We start from the raw sequence: 12,645 nt of genomic DNA on the forward strand, positions 1-12,645 counted from the left end.
ACAGTGGCCGAACTGGAAAAATCAGAGTGCAGTCCCTGAAGATTGGCTTGATGTCTCTTTCTAAGGGCCTTCTTGAGGAGAAGTATAGATGTGAGTATTATGGGTATTATTCTTTAAGCAATATCATAATATGGTTTTATCACGCCAAAATGCTTAGCAATAATGTTGCCAAAAGTCAGTGACCATTATATTACAGGAACATGTCTGCAGAGTGAGGTTCAGGCACTCAATTCCAGCAAGAGCTGTCAATTATGTCACGTTTGGGCAGAGGGACTAGAAACGTTAATTGTTCTGCATAGTTTAGAATGATTAGCTCTTTGTTGTGATAAACAGCACAAACAGAACATGCATATATTTAATTTATGGAAGCAGCAAGCAGTGAGGAGTGAACCAGAGTTGATTGAAGCAGGTGCAGTTGTGTGATAACACCACTGCAAAAGAACATGCCGGTATAGTGCCACTGTGCTAAATGTGGTGACTTTACAGTCGCCTTTTGCTTTGATATTTGATCTTGGGGAATATTTCAGCTTCATTCTCAACCAAGCCAGCTTTCAAATGAAATGTGCATTGAAAATGCGCTGTAATGCCCAAGGCCATCAGTGTCAAGGTCAAAGTGTTTTAGGACTTACGTAAATGCAGTGATGAGAGATATTGTGGTCCTCCAGATGTTGTCTAGCACCCATCATCCTTGGCAGTTGATTGTACATATGGGAACTGGCAGCCCAACATCTAGAGGAACACAGGTAATGGTTTTCCATCCATGCCCATGTGTTCCTAGTTGCCAATTGTATTACTTTCTTCCATGGCAACTTTCCAGAATCATACTGTCAAAAAGCAAATGTCTTAACTAGCACGTAATAGGGTCAAAACTTCAAACCATTATTTCTTCCCCAGGTGACTCAAGAAATCACAGTAGTTTTCACATATATTTCTACTGTGTACAATTTAGCTGTTACAGTTGAATTCTTGAAAATGACTTAAGTGAAAGTCTGATGTTAATGGAAAATCCTGCAGAAGGCATGCCTGAATGGTCTCCCAAGAACATGATCTTGTAACTCCACAGTCCTTTTTACAAGCTAGTTTTTATGCTTGCTGTTCACACTAGGATTAGCTTTTTAAATTGTGGAGATAACATCTATTGTTTAAAAATTATTCTAAAGATGAACATGCAGTCTTCTGTGTAACTAATACAGATGTTTAATGCTGTTGTATTCATACCGATGTTGTGGATCTGAGATCCATATAATTGAATAAAGGCTAATATTATTGTAAATGATTATTTGAACAAGCTGGGTTTTGTTCTTTGCTTACAAGCTATCAACTTGACTGTGTCTTACTTCAGGTTTCTTAACAAAAATCAATCATTTTGAGTTCTGTGTATGTGTCTGTCTTCTAAGTACTATGCGTCAATAAATTCCACTACTGTAGTGCTTTTAGAAGGTAAAGACTTTAAAACAAAACCTCTTTCTAGGAGTTCACAAATTTTAGATGACCTTCTCAGGCAGACAAAATGTGTGGATGACATTGACTTTGCTCCTCCAGGTGAAATTTTGTCTCCTAGATCATCCTGGTTGTGTTAAGAGGTGTGCATATGAACCCACGTGTATGTTTAGTACTTACATGTATTCCTATTCACACTCCCAAGAGGTTTGGCTTATTTTGTTGTAAACGTGCACTCACTATAAAACGTGCTTACCTTTAATCTTATGCCCCAAGTTCACACAGCAGCAAAAAAGAAAGATTGGTTTATTACCTGAAATGAAAGTGTAGATGCTGCTTTCAGACAGCAGTTACAATATTAGTGGATCAAGGACTGTGCCTTTTGTTTGAGAGTTACGCTCTCCCCATCAATAACCAGCCAAGGCATAGTCTCTCTCACCCATTCCTTGGTCCATAGTGAGGCAAAGGGATGAGCATCGAGGAGCAAAGAGGAGGTTCACAGTGGAACTTTGAGCTCCCCAACCACTGAACATCTGGGAGATTAAGTATTATTTTGAACCAAGGTATCCTTTTGGAGAAGGGAGGGATATTTTGAGATGGGTTTTGTGTACCATACCCAGTTTGAAAGGGCATTACCCTAATGTTAAATGACTAACTAGTTATCTTGTGTGTTTCCTGAATCATGACTTTACTTTTGGAGGAAAAATTCCAGTATCTGTACAAAACTTCATTCTCTCCTACAGGAGGTGATGACTAGACTTTGCTGGAAACACAAGATCAGTGTGCTGATCTTTACATTAAATATTAGGAGGTCAAAATAGTAACTCATGCCTTCCAGGTTACATTTAAGATAAGGAGTAGTACCAGGGTCAATATAGTTTATTGAGGGGTATATTTTATATCAAGTTATGCCAACTTCACTGATGCAATGACTGACAAAAATAAACCAGGGGAAAACAAGAGGAATTTTGAACATGTGCAGAAATGGTAATTGCTACTTCTAAAAATTGCTAATGTAAAAGCAAAAAAAGCCTCCCTTCTTTGCCTACATTCCAGATCTCTTTAAGGAAGTGGCAGGACCTACAGAAATGTGTGATCAGAGGCAGCTTGGGTTATTGCTTCATGATGCCATCCAAATTCCACGACAACTTGGTGAAGTAGCTGCTTTCGGAGGCAGTAATATAGAACCCAGCGTCCGCAGCTGTTTTCAGCAGGTAGTAACTTTAGCTTTCCTTTAGCAGATTTAAATGTATCTCTTGACTTACTCAAACTCTTCTGTTTGGGCCAGCTCTGGAATTTAGAGAAACCACCTTTTTAAAAAGAAAAAATGGGGAGGGATGATGTCACAGATCTATAATACTAAATACAACTACTAAAGCTTCATGCAGATAATTATATTAAAGGAATTTTTCTATGAACTGGAGTAAAAAAAACCCAATCAGTTTTGTCACTCTGACCCAAATAAATCATGATGGCATACCCAGTGTGCCATCAGCAGCAGAAAGCTGATTATTGTCATCTTTACTTAATTGAATATTGGTAGCAGGAGTGCTCTGATGACTTCAGTGTTAGTCACAGTATCATTGCTGTGGGGACCCCCAGTTGGGAAAGATCCAAGTTTCTTTAAGAAGAAGAAAAATGTGAGGGTAGATAAGTTTTAAAATGAACATTCAAATATTTTCTAATCTGGTTTTCATTTATTAGAATAACAACAAGCCAGAAATCGATGTAAAGCAGTTCATAGACTGGATGCATCTCGAGCCACAGTCCATGGTGTGGCTGCCTGTTCTACACAGAGTGGCAGCTGCAGAAACAGCAAAGCATCAGGCGAAGTGCAATATCTGCAAGGAATGCCCAATTGTCGGCTTTAGGTAAGCAGAATAAATCATTTACATGTTAAGAGGAGAAGGAAGAGAAGTGGGTGGCTTGCACTTAAAAACTGTTGAAATCTAAAATTTCTTTGGTTCCTGATTGTGAGGAGAGGGGTGCTTTTAAACTGGCCCCACCCTCTTTTGATTGGGCCACGTCCACATGGTCTGTTTGTCTATTTTGTAACCCATCTTTTTCTCCTGATGGCATGCATGATTCTCCCCCTCATAATTCAATCCACAACAACCCTGTGAGGTAGGTCAGGCTGAGAGGCTGTAACTGGCCCAAGGTCACCCAGTTGAGCTTCATGGACAAGTGGGGATTCAAACCCTTAGCTCCCAGGTGCTAGTCTAACACTCTAACCACTACAACAAACCTGGGTCTGGTCATGCCCCTCCCCACATATGACCCCCAAATAGCACATGTGGCCTGGTCAAATAAAGGCTGCTGAGCCCTGAACTACCACATATCCTACTTACATACGTGCTGCTACAAAACCATTAATCTCACATAAGATCTGGTAGAATGCATATTTTCTCTGTTTCATTCTTTTGGATTGTGCAAGACATCTTCAGATTGCTTTAAAAAAATTATTCCGCCATTTTAAGGCAGGAACCCGAGTTGCATATATTGTTGCTTTTTCTGTTTTGAGAAGGCAAGGTATAGCAAAACAGACTGGGCTAAAGCAGGCTTGGCAAGCTGAGACTACAACCTCCCCTTGGCCTCAGCTAATGTGGTCAATTTTCAGGGGTGATGGGTGGAGTCCTGCAATAATTGGAGGGCCACTGGTGTCCCACTCTTGAACTAAAGAGAAGTTGAAAGAACACTAACACTGAGAGCACAGAAAGCAATGTGGCAATTTTTGTACTGCAGTGAGCTGAATTTTACTGCATCTACTCATAAAGGTGAATTATATGGCCAATGTGATATTACAGTGGAGGTCATGAAAAACAGGGCTCCACATAAAACGTTGAAACAGCTGGTTCAGCATCTCTAAATGTAATTCTCTAAATTATAAACATATATTCATGCATCAGAAAACAAAAATAGCAGACATCTGCATTAAATCTAGCTATAAAAAGTTCCAAAACTAGATAGAATTGACTAAAGCAATCACTCTCAAACCTAGATGGCAATCTATCTACTGTAGCATGGACTGCCTTAACATGTTTGTTACACAAAAGAATATAATCTGCCTTCTACAAGAAGAGCAATCTAGTATTTCTGATATCTGTAGCTCATTATAATTATTATCATCTACCTGCATCATTAGAGATTGCCACTGAAAACTAAGCTAAAGTATAAAAAGCCCTTTCTAAATTTGTTTTTAAGAAAGCAAAGCCTCAGGTTCTTTAAATGCCATTTTAATGTTGAACGAATGTAGATATATAGCAATGCGTATCACCAGTTCTATCTTCTGCTCCACAGAATTTATTAGAGAGAAAGAGTATATTTTGCTTCTCTAATTCTGTCATCTATATGTAAAATGATTCTTCAATTGATCGTGACAATAGGAAACCTAAGGTCTTACCTTCACATGTTCTCCACTGATTTCACAACTGTGTAATTGTTACAACCCAGTAGGAAATTTCCGAGCCATAATGAGATCTCGTACTAGGCTTGTCACCCAAACACATGTAAGGGTCAAGAACTAATTGTGTTAGCTGTCAATCACTTTATTTATTTATATAGGCATTTATATGCTGCCTATCAAAACAGTTTTCTCAAGGCAGGTTACAATTAATGCTACAATTAATGAATGCTTCCTTCTCAGGTGTTCGTCTTAGTCACTTGACACTTTCTGACGTTAAATTTGCATATTGCTGGATGTCTCTGACAGTCATTTTGAAATTCAGTGAACAGCTGTATAGCACGGGTAGATCAGCTTTCTATATGCTGTCACTTGTTGTTAGTCTTTAGAAATGTGTTGCCTTTCATTGAGTCCATATACTCCTCCCTGCCTCTTGATGGCACAACCCTGTACACTTGTTCCCATATTGTATTTTTGGACTTCAGAGGTTCAGAAAAAAACTTTGGGCCCCCCAAAATAAAAGCTGAAAGATTTTTACTCAATAGATGACAGCATCACATAAAGTGGTTCATCCACAGCCTGAATCACCTACAGTTGATCACTCCTTGCCTTAAGAATGTACATTAAAATATTAAATCACATAGTTTCCAAATACTTTATATATATTGTTTAAATAAGTGGTTAATTGGCAGAGCTTGGAGTATGACCATTGGGATTGCGCCTTAAGCACTTGGAAACGAGAATAAGAGTGCTTCTTTCCCTTTTTTAACCTACATTAGAATCAGTAACATGGTAAACATAGTTATGGAAATATAATGTGGCTATATGCCTTTATGTGCATGAGAAGAAGGAAAAAGCAAGGCATAAATTGTTATTCACAAATGGGTCTTCACATCTCTTTGGCTACTCTGAGTTTGACTAACACTGGATTATCACCCATTGTTTTTCATTTATTTTACTTTGAATCATTGGTTTAAGATGCTGTGAGCTGCACTGAGAATTGTTTACAGAAATGAGACTAAAAGCCAGATAAACTTTAAAGCAGATAAAGATTATGCATTTCCTAATATCTGAAAGGTACAGTGAAAATGAGATTCTTCACATTTATTAGTATAATTAGTAGGAGTTATTAGTATGCTGTGGTCTAGTTAAAGTTGTTGTTTATGTAGAGCAGGGATAAGGAATCCAGAGGGCCATGTTTCTTCTTGGGCAAGTTGTATGTTTTTGAACTGCTTTAAACCATTTTAACCTGCCCTGTAACCTTAAAGTGAAGGGTGCGTAGGTAATAAATCTAAATAATAACAGTAACAATATTTTAAATATGATTGTGTCTTGTTGTACCAGCCAATAAATAATGAAACACGGGCCACACCAAACAGTGCTTCCACTTAGATTTCATTAAAACTGTTTCTCTGATTTTGATCAAGATTCTACTCAGTTCAATATCCTGTTCCTAAAAATTACACTAGTTGTGGCAGTTTCAGATGTGTAGCAATTCCATGAGTGGGTTTTTTAAAATAATAATAAAAGAATGAATAGTTGGGTGGGGGATCAGGATTCCAGTGAGGGGCAAATGACTATAGCATCTTTACCCACCCGCCCCTGCCACGATCCCAAGACAAATATGGATCCCTGTACCTACTATTTATGTCAGGGAGGGGACAACCATAACAACAGTCAGTTCCAAAGATTTGAGGAAATTTTAATCCCAAGTCTTACATTTGTCTCCTCTGAGACCCACATAAAATCTTTGAAACCTTTGTTTGCTTATAGGTATTGAGGATTTATCTTGCTACCGTTGAACTTTTGGTTGTTAAATTGTGTTTTATTTTATGCATTTTATTGCTTTTAATGGATTGTACTTGTTCTGAACTGCTCTGAAAATTAAGTTACTGAAAAGCAGCATAAAAGCATGTTTGATAAATAAATAAATAAATAGAGTTGATAAGACTGGGTCCAGACTTTGTTTCCCAGCAATGAAAAGCGCTCCTTCTGTCTTCAGAAAACTTCTGATCTAGCAGAGTAATCTTACTAATGGAATGTGGAGTGGAATTGGAAGGTGGTTTTCCCCTATAATCCCCACCCCATTCTGCTGGGGACTGCAGAGGGAAGAGGAAAATAGGGAGAATCACTTCCCACCTTTCCACCAGTAGGAGTGGCATGAGCAAAATCTGGATGCAGTTCACTGTGCTTGCTCCCATTCATTCGGGTTCCTTAACATATCACAATATAAGTACTGCTAACACTGCAGTGTGTAGTAATTACAATAGGATGATGGGCAAATGGTAACACAGTGGGGTAAAGGTTTAGGATGGTGAACCCAAACAGTAAGATTGTGTGGAGATCTACTTCAAGCTTCAGAGCCTATGGAGATGGGCTACAAAGTGGTTAAGATTTCCTTAAAATGGAGCCTTCATTATTTTTCCATTACATTCACAGATATCGGAGCCTGAAACATTTCAACTACGATGTCTGTCAGAGTTGTTTCTTTTCTGGTCGTACAGCAAAGGGTCATAAATTACATTACCCGATGGTGGAGTACTGCATACCAGTGAGTAGTCATTTACTGACACTTTCTAATAGATTGTTCTTGGATTATACCATACTTCCCTGTCTCTCCCATTCTTTGGGAACTTATTTATTCATTTATTTTGTTGAAGCGGTGTGGCTTTTTAAAAAAATACTAGTTTCAGGACCAAGGTTCTTTCAAAGTAGCTCACAATAAAAAAGTATAACTCAATACCCCACCCCAAAGATTTAAAAGAATAATCGAGCCATATGAAAATTCAGTGCAGCACTAATTAAAATCACACTGTGAAAACTGCTTTTTTCATGGAGTCACAGTTGTGATATTTAAAGGTTTTCAACCACGTCAACAGGGCCAGTTGTGTGGGTGTTTCCAATGGAAGCTGAAGATAAAAGCAGTTACAAAAATAAAGCAGAGTTTGAGAAAAACCTAGACATCATAAAAATAGCTCTCCTTTGTGGATTATATAAGCGAACTAAGTGACATGCAGAGGATGTAGATTGTGACATGCTACCTAGAGGAGGTACCTGCCCAGCATGCTCTACTAAAAATTTTAAAAAGGCATTTTCATGCTTTCTGGCACTCGTCACGGTGTTCTGTGCACCAGAAGTGGTTTAGTCATGTGGGCCACATGACCCAGAAAAGCTGTCTGCAGACAATGTCGACTCCCTCAGCCTGAAAGCGGAGATGAGCGCAGCACCCCATAGTCAGATTCAACTGGACTTAGCCATCCAGGGGTCCTTTACCTTTACCTTACTATAAATAAGAATAAGAATTATTCAAATGTAGTCATAGATTCAGGTTATTTCAGAAGGAGTTGAACCTTACCATGTTGTGCGGTATACCAGGGATGGGATATCTGTGGCCCTCCAAATGTTTTTTGACCTTCATCAGTTCTAGCCACCTTGGCCAGTGGTCAGGGATGGTGTGAGTGGTAACCCATCAACATGTATAGGAGCACAGATTCCCCATCTCTGCAATGAACAGGCTATTTTAGCCTACTTCTACTTTCATTCCCCTTGTCCAAGCCACTTGTCCAGGTTTCTCGCAAATTGGTTCTGAAAGAGCCAGGTTACAATACCTAAGCACACTTACTAGGGAAAAAACCTTAGCAAATACTGAAGAACCGCTTGGATTGCTCTGCTTGATATTTAAAAGCAAACACAATAGACTTCAGAGCAGTGTCAGCAGAATAAAATGATAACACTTTCAGCGATGAAAACGTTATTACTGTACCAGCTGATAAGGGAATGTAGTGTTGTTATCTGGAGCAGACATGATTGTGAAAGATTTATAAACAATTATAGGGTATGTATTTCTATTTTTCACGCGATTGTGATCCTGTTCCAGAAATGGGACCCAGCATCAATGCTACCTTACATCTGAGCAATGCCTTCCTCTATTCCATAAAGTGATTATGGATATCTACTTAATCAAAACATCAAATGTTATACATTGACTAAAATCCACAGAGAGGTATTTTTTTCCACCAGGCAGGCTGCAATTCCACATATGAGTCATTCTCTAAATATATAGGGTCCCCACCCCCCACCCCCAAGACCAGGGGTTGCCAAGCTCAAATCCCACATTAAAGACTTCTTTTTTATCAGTAAATTACAGGATATCAGCATCACACAACAGGAGGTCCTAACAGAATGAATTTGAAAGATGATGTCCCAACATCACTACTACCCTCCTCATTTTATTTTTTCACTGGCTTAAATTTATTTGGACCAACATATTTTCCCATTCTAATGAAAAATTGTACTGGCAAGCAAGAGTATTGCCATAGATTCAACATGACTTAAGAAGTTGCCAGTCTTTGTATGGGACAATTTGAAAATGCCTCTATAAACCTCCCCATCTCTAACCGCTACCAGCAGATCATGTTCCTGCAGTAAATATATAGAGGGCATCTCTTTAATTTCACATGACAGCTAGGAAGAATTATGAAAGTTCTACTGGTGAATTAAGAGCTGGATAAGAGCATCAATTTTGAGATGCATTCAAGTACTATTATCTGGACGGCCTTGTAAAAAGATCCTTGGATTATCTTAAGTACATAATTATTCAAGAAAGCCTCAGATTGCAACACAAGTTTGTAAGATCTGATACTTCTCAGCCTAAATATATTACAAACAACTCACTGAAATGACAGTTTTTAGGAATTTGGTACAATTGTTCAAATAGCAATATCTTTTTCTTGTATTCAGACTTACTACATAAAGGTAATCTAATTATGTGTTGTGGGCTGCAAGAATTAGAGTAGAAAAACAGAATGGAAACTACATATAACTGAGACACTTAAATTGGATAGGCTAGTATGCAGCTGCTCCTATAGTCCAGTAAGTGCTTCACTCAGGAGTTCCACAAATTTTAACTCCACCACAGGGTTATTTTTCCATACGGCAATTGTAGCTATTGTTATAATACAGACAGAATCAACAGTTTGTATCTTGATGTGAATAAATGGGATTTCCTTAGTGAATAGCTCTGACAGACAATCTTTATTGAGAAAATGAAAATGGCAGGAGGAACTCTGCAAACAGAGGAGCTCTGAAGAATCAATCCGTTGTAGGAGTAATATGGTATTACGAGTGAAGTACTTAAAAAGCTGTGGGTTGCTCCACAGAAAGTCTTTCCTGCCAAAGACTACTCTCGTCCATCATCATGTTGAGACATTGCCAACCAGATGTCAGTGAGAAGCCTACACATACTGCCTCTTAGAGCGGAAGTAGTACAGAGCCCTTGTGACTAGTAGCCACTGACAGCTGTATCCTCCATGAGATTGCCTAATCCTCTTTTAAAGCCATCCAAGTTGGTGGCTTGTGTGGCTTGCCATTTCCTTTAAAGAAATCAGCACAAACAAATGTGAACAGTTATTTAAAGGTTTGTATACTGTTAAAGTTTCAAGCACTGGGGAAAGCTAGGTTAAATAAGGTCTCACATACATTAAAATCTTCCGTTGTCCCAACATGATGAAGTTCAATAGAAGTGACTGTGCTCCCTGGCAGGGATGCATTAAAAAGCTCTCCTCTAGTTTTAAGCCTCAAAGGGAAATTATGGAATTGGAAAAAGGTCAGCTTCAGCAATTCTCACACTATGGCAAGGAACAAATGGAGCAATAAGTCAAGCAAAGTGAAATGGATTTTGTCCATGCAACATCTGAAAAACCAATCAACCAATCTTAAAACCTTCTTGAATTATTTTAAAACCACACAAGGCCAACAAACACCCAGCTACTGAGGAATAGGTGTTTCCTATACAGTTTTGGAATTGCATACTGGATGAGACTTCATTGGGGGCTATTTGACCACCAGCAAAAAAACACAATCTGCAATTAAGGTATCTAAATCTCTCACAAATAGCCTTAGCAACGGACAAAGAAATTGTTTGTTGTTCTGTGCTTATTGGCATCGTGATGATTTTGTTTTCTATAATGCAAACCAATGTGGTCTCTATTACTAGGGTAGGGATTTATCTCTACAAGTTCAATTGACTGAAATGCCACCCACATATTAGTCATTCGTTATTTATTTCACAACTCTCTTGCTTGCAGCAGAAATTAAAATCAAACAAACACACAAATAAAACCATAAAATGGAAATATCTAAAACCATAAAACAAGCCGATACAAACATCAATATAACAAGCTCACAGCAGCATAAAAAAAAAATCCAATCTGAATAGATTTTAAGATTTAAAAGGTATTCACCTGGCACCAAAAAGACTATAACATAGGCAATAGGCCAGTCCCCCTGGAGAGGGCACTGGATGAGTGCCACCACTGAAAAGGCCCTCTTTTTGGCAGATACCCACCACACCTCCTTAGATGGGGGCACATTGAGAAGGGCCTCAAGATGAAGTTCTTAGGCTCTGGGCAGATATATTTGGGAGAAAGGTGGTTCTTCAGCTAATCTGATCCGAAGCTATTTAAAGGTCAATGCAAGAGCACTGTGAATTGGATCCAGAAGTGGACTAGAAACGGATGACAAAGCACTGGCATGATATTATTATCCTAACCAGCTTAACAGTCTTGCTATCCTATTTTTGACCAGCGGAAGTTTCTGGGCTGCTTATAACGGCAGCCCCACATGCAACACTTTGCAGTCAAAAAGTAAGAGTTTACCAGAGCATGGATAACTAAGGCTAATCTGTCCCAAAAGAGCCATGATTGGTATATTAGCCTAAACTAATAAAAGGTTTTCTGAGTTACAGAGGCCACATGTTCATCCACTTAAAATGCTGGATCCAAGAGCACCCTTGCATTTATTGTTATAACTATACATTATATAATACATTATTATATATTTAATTTATAATATATACCCTATTTTTCGCCCTATAGGATGCACTTTTTCCCCTCCAAAAATGAAGGGGAAATGTGTGTGCGTCCTATGGGGCGAATGCAGGCTTCAGGAAGCTATCCGCAAGCCTTGGGAGCCCGGCGCGACTTCCCGCGGGCTCCCAGGGCTTGCGGATGGCAGCCTGCGGGCTTTTCAGGGAGGTGGGGGAATTCCCCCACCTCCCAGAAAAGCCAGGAGAAGCCATGCAGCCCTTTTAAAGAGTGCACGGCTTCTGCCGGTTTTGCGGGAGGTGGAATTCTGGCTTGGGAACAGCCTTGCTAGCCTCTGCAGGAGAGCGGGGTGAAGGCACCCCGCTGCCCTGGAGAGGCTTTGCGCGCAGCCATCCCCAAGCTAGAAGAGGCAATAGAAGCCGGGCAGCCCCTTTAAAGAGCGCGCGGCTTCTGCGGGAGGTGGGGAATACTCCAAGAGTTTGTCGGGGCTGGTGGGGGAAGGCTTGCGGATGGGGGGGGGGAAATAATTTTTTTCTTTATTTCCCCCCCCCCTTGAAAACTAGGTGCGTCCTATGGGCCGGTGCATCCTATAGTGCGAAAAATACGGTATATAATCAATATAAATATGATCAGACTTATGATTAAAGATGTTTTGAATCAGTACTTAATGAACATTTTTGAAATCCCTAGTCCTGAATGGGGTAACTGTGCCCCTGAAGGACCAGGTGCGCAGCCTGAGAGTCATTCTGGACTCACAGCTGTCCATGGAGGCACAGGTCAATTTTGTGTCCAGGGCAGCTGTTTATCAGCTCCATTTGGTACGCAGGCTGAGACCCTATCTGCCCACGGACTGTCTCGTTGGAGTGGTGCATGCTCTGGTTATCTCTCGCTTGGACTACTGCAATATGCTCTATGTGGGGCTACCTTTGAAGGTGACCCGGAAACTACAACTAATCCAGAGTGTGGCAGCTAGACTGGTGA

At 39.7% G+C, this 12,645-nt stretch overlaps 1 protein-coding gene and 1 long non-coding RNA gene across 3 annotated transcripts in view; one reads left to right on the plus strand and one right to left on the minus strand.

The window, feature by feature from the left end:
• The window catches only part of UTRN (utrophin), a 317,035-nt gene that overhangs the window by 278,659 nt on the left and 25,731 nt on the right, over positions 1-12,645 (plus strand). For both annotated transcript variants that reach the window (XM_083607527.1, XM_083607528.1), the window contains 4 exons: positions 5-90; positions 2,497-2,654; positions 3,145-3,311; positions 7,280-7,391. In XM_083607527.1, coding sequence (XP_083463653.1) covers positions 5-90; positions 2,497-2,654; positions 3,145-3,311; positions 7,280-7,391 — 523 coding nt within the window. The remainder of the gene's footprint in view (positions 1-4; positions 91-2,496; positions 2,655-3,144; positions 3,312-7,279; positions 7,392-12,645) is intronic.
• Positions 2,627-12,645, minus strand: part of LOC310760011 — a 61,937-nt gene continuing 51,918 nt past the window's right edge. Inside the window, exon 3 of the long non-coding RNA XR_014546681.1 lies at positions 2,627-2,750. This is a non-coding gene — a long non-coding RNA (uncharacterized lncRNA). The remainder of the gene's footprint in view (positions 2,751-12,645) is intronic.

The sequence above is a fragment of the Podarcis filfolensis genome, assembly GCF_964270895.1.
Source record: "Podarcis filfolensis genome assembly, chromosome: 3".
Taxonomy (NCBI): Eukaryota; Metazoa; Chordata; class Lepidosauria; order Squamata; family Lacertidae; genus Podarcis; species Podarcis filfolensis.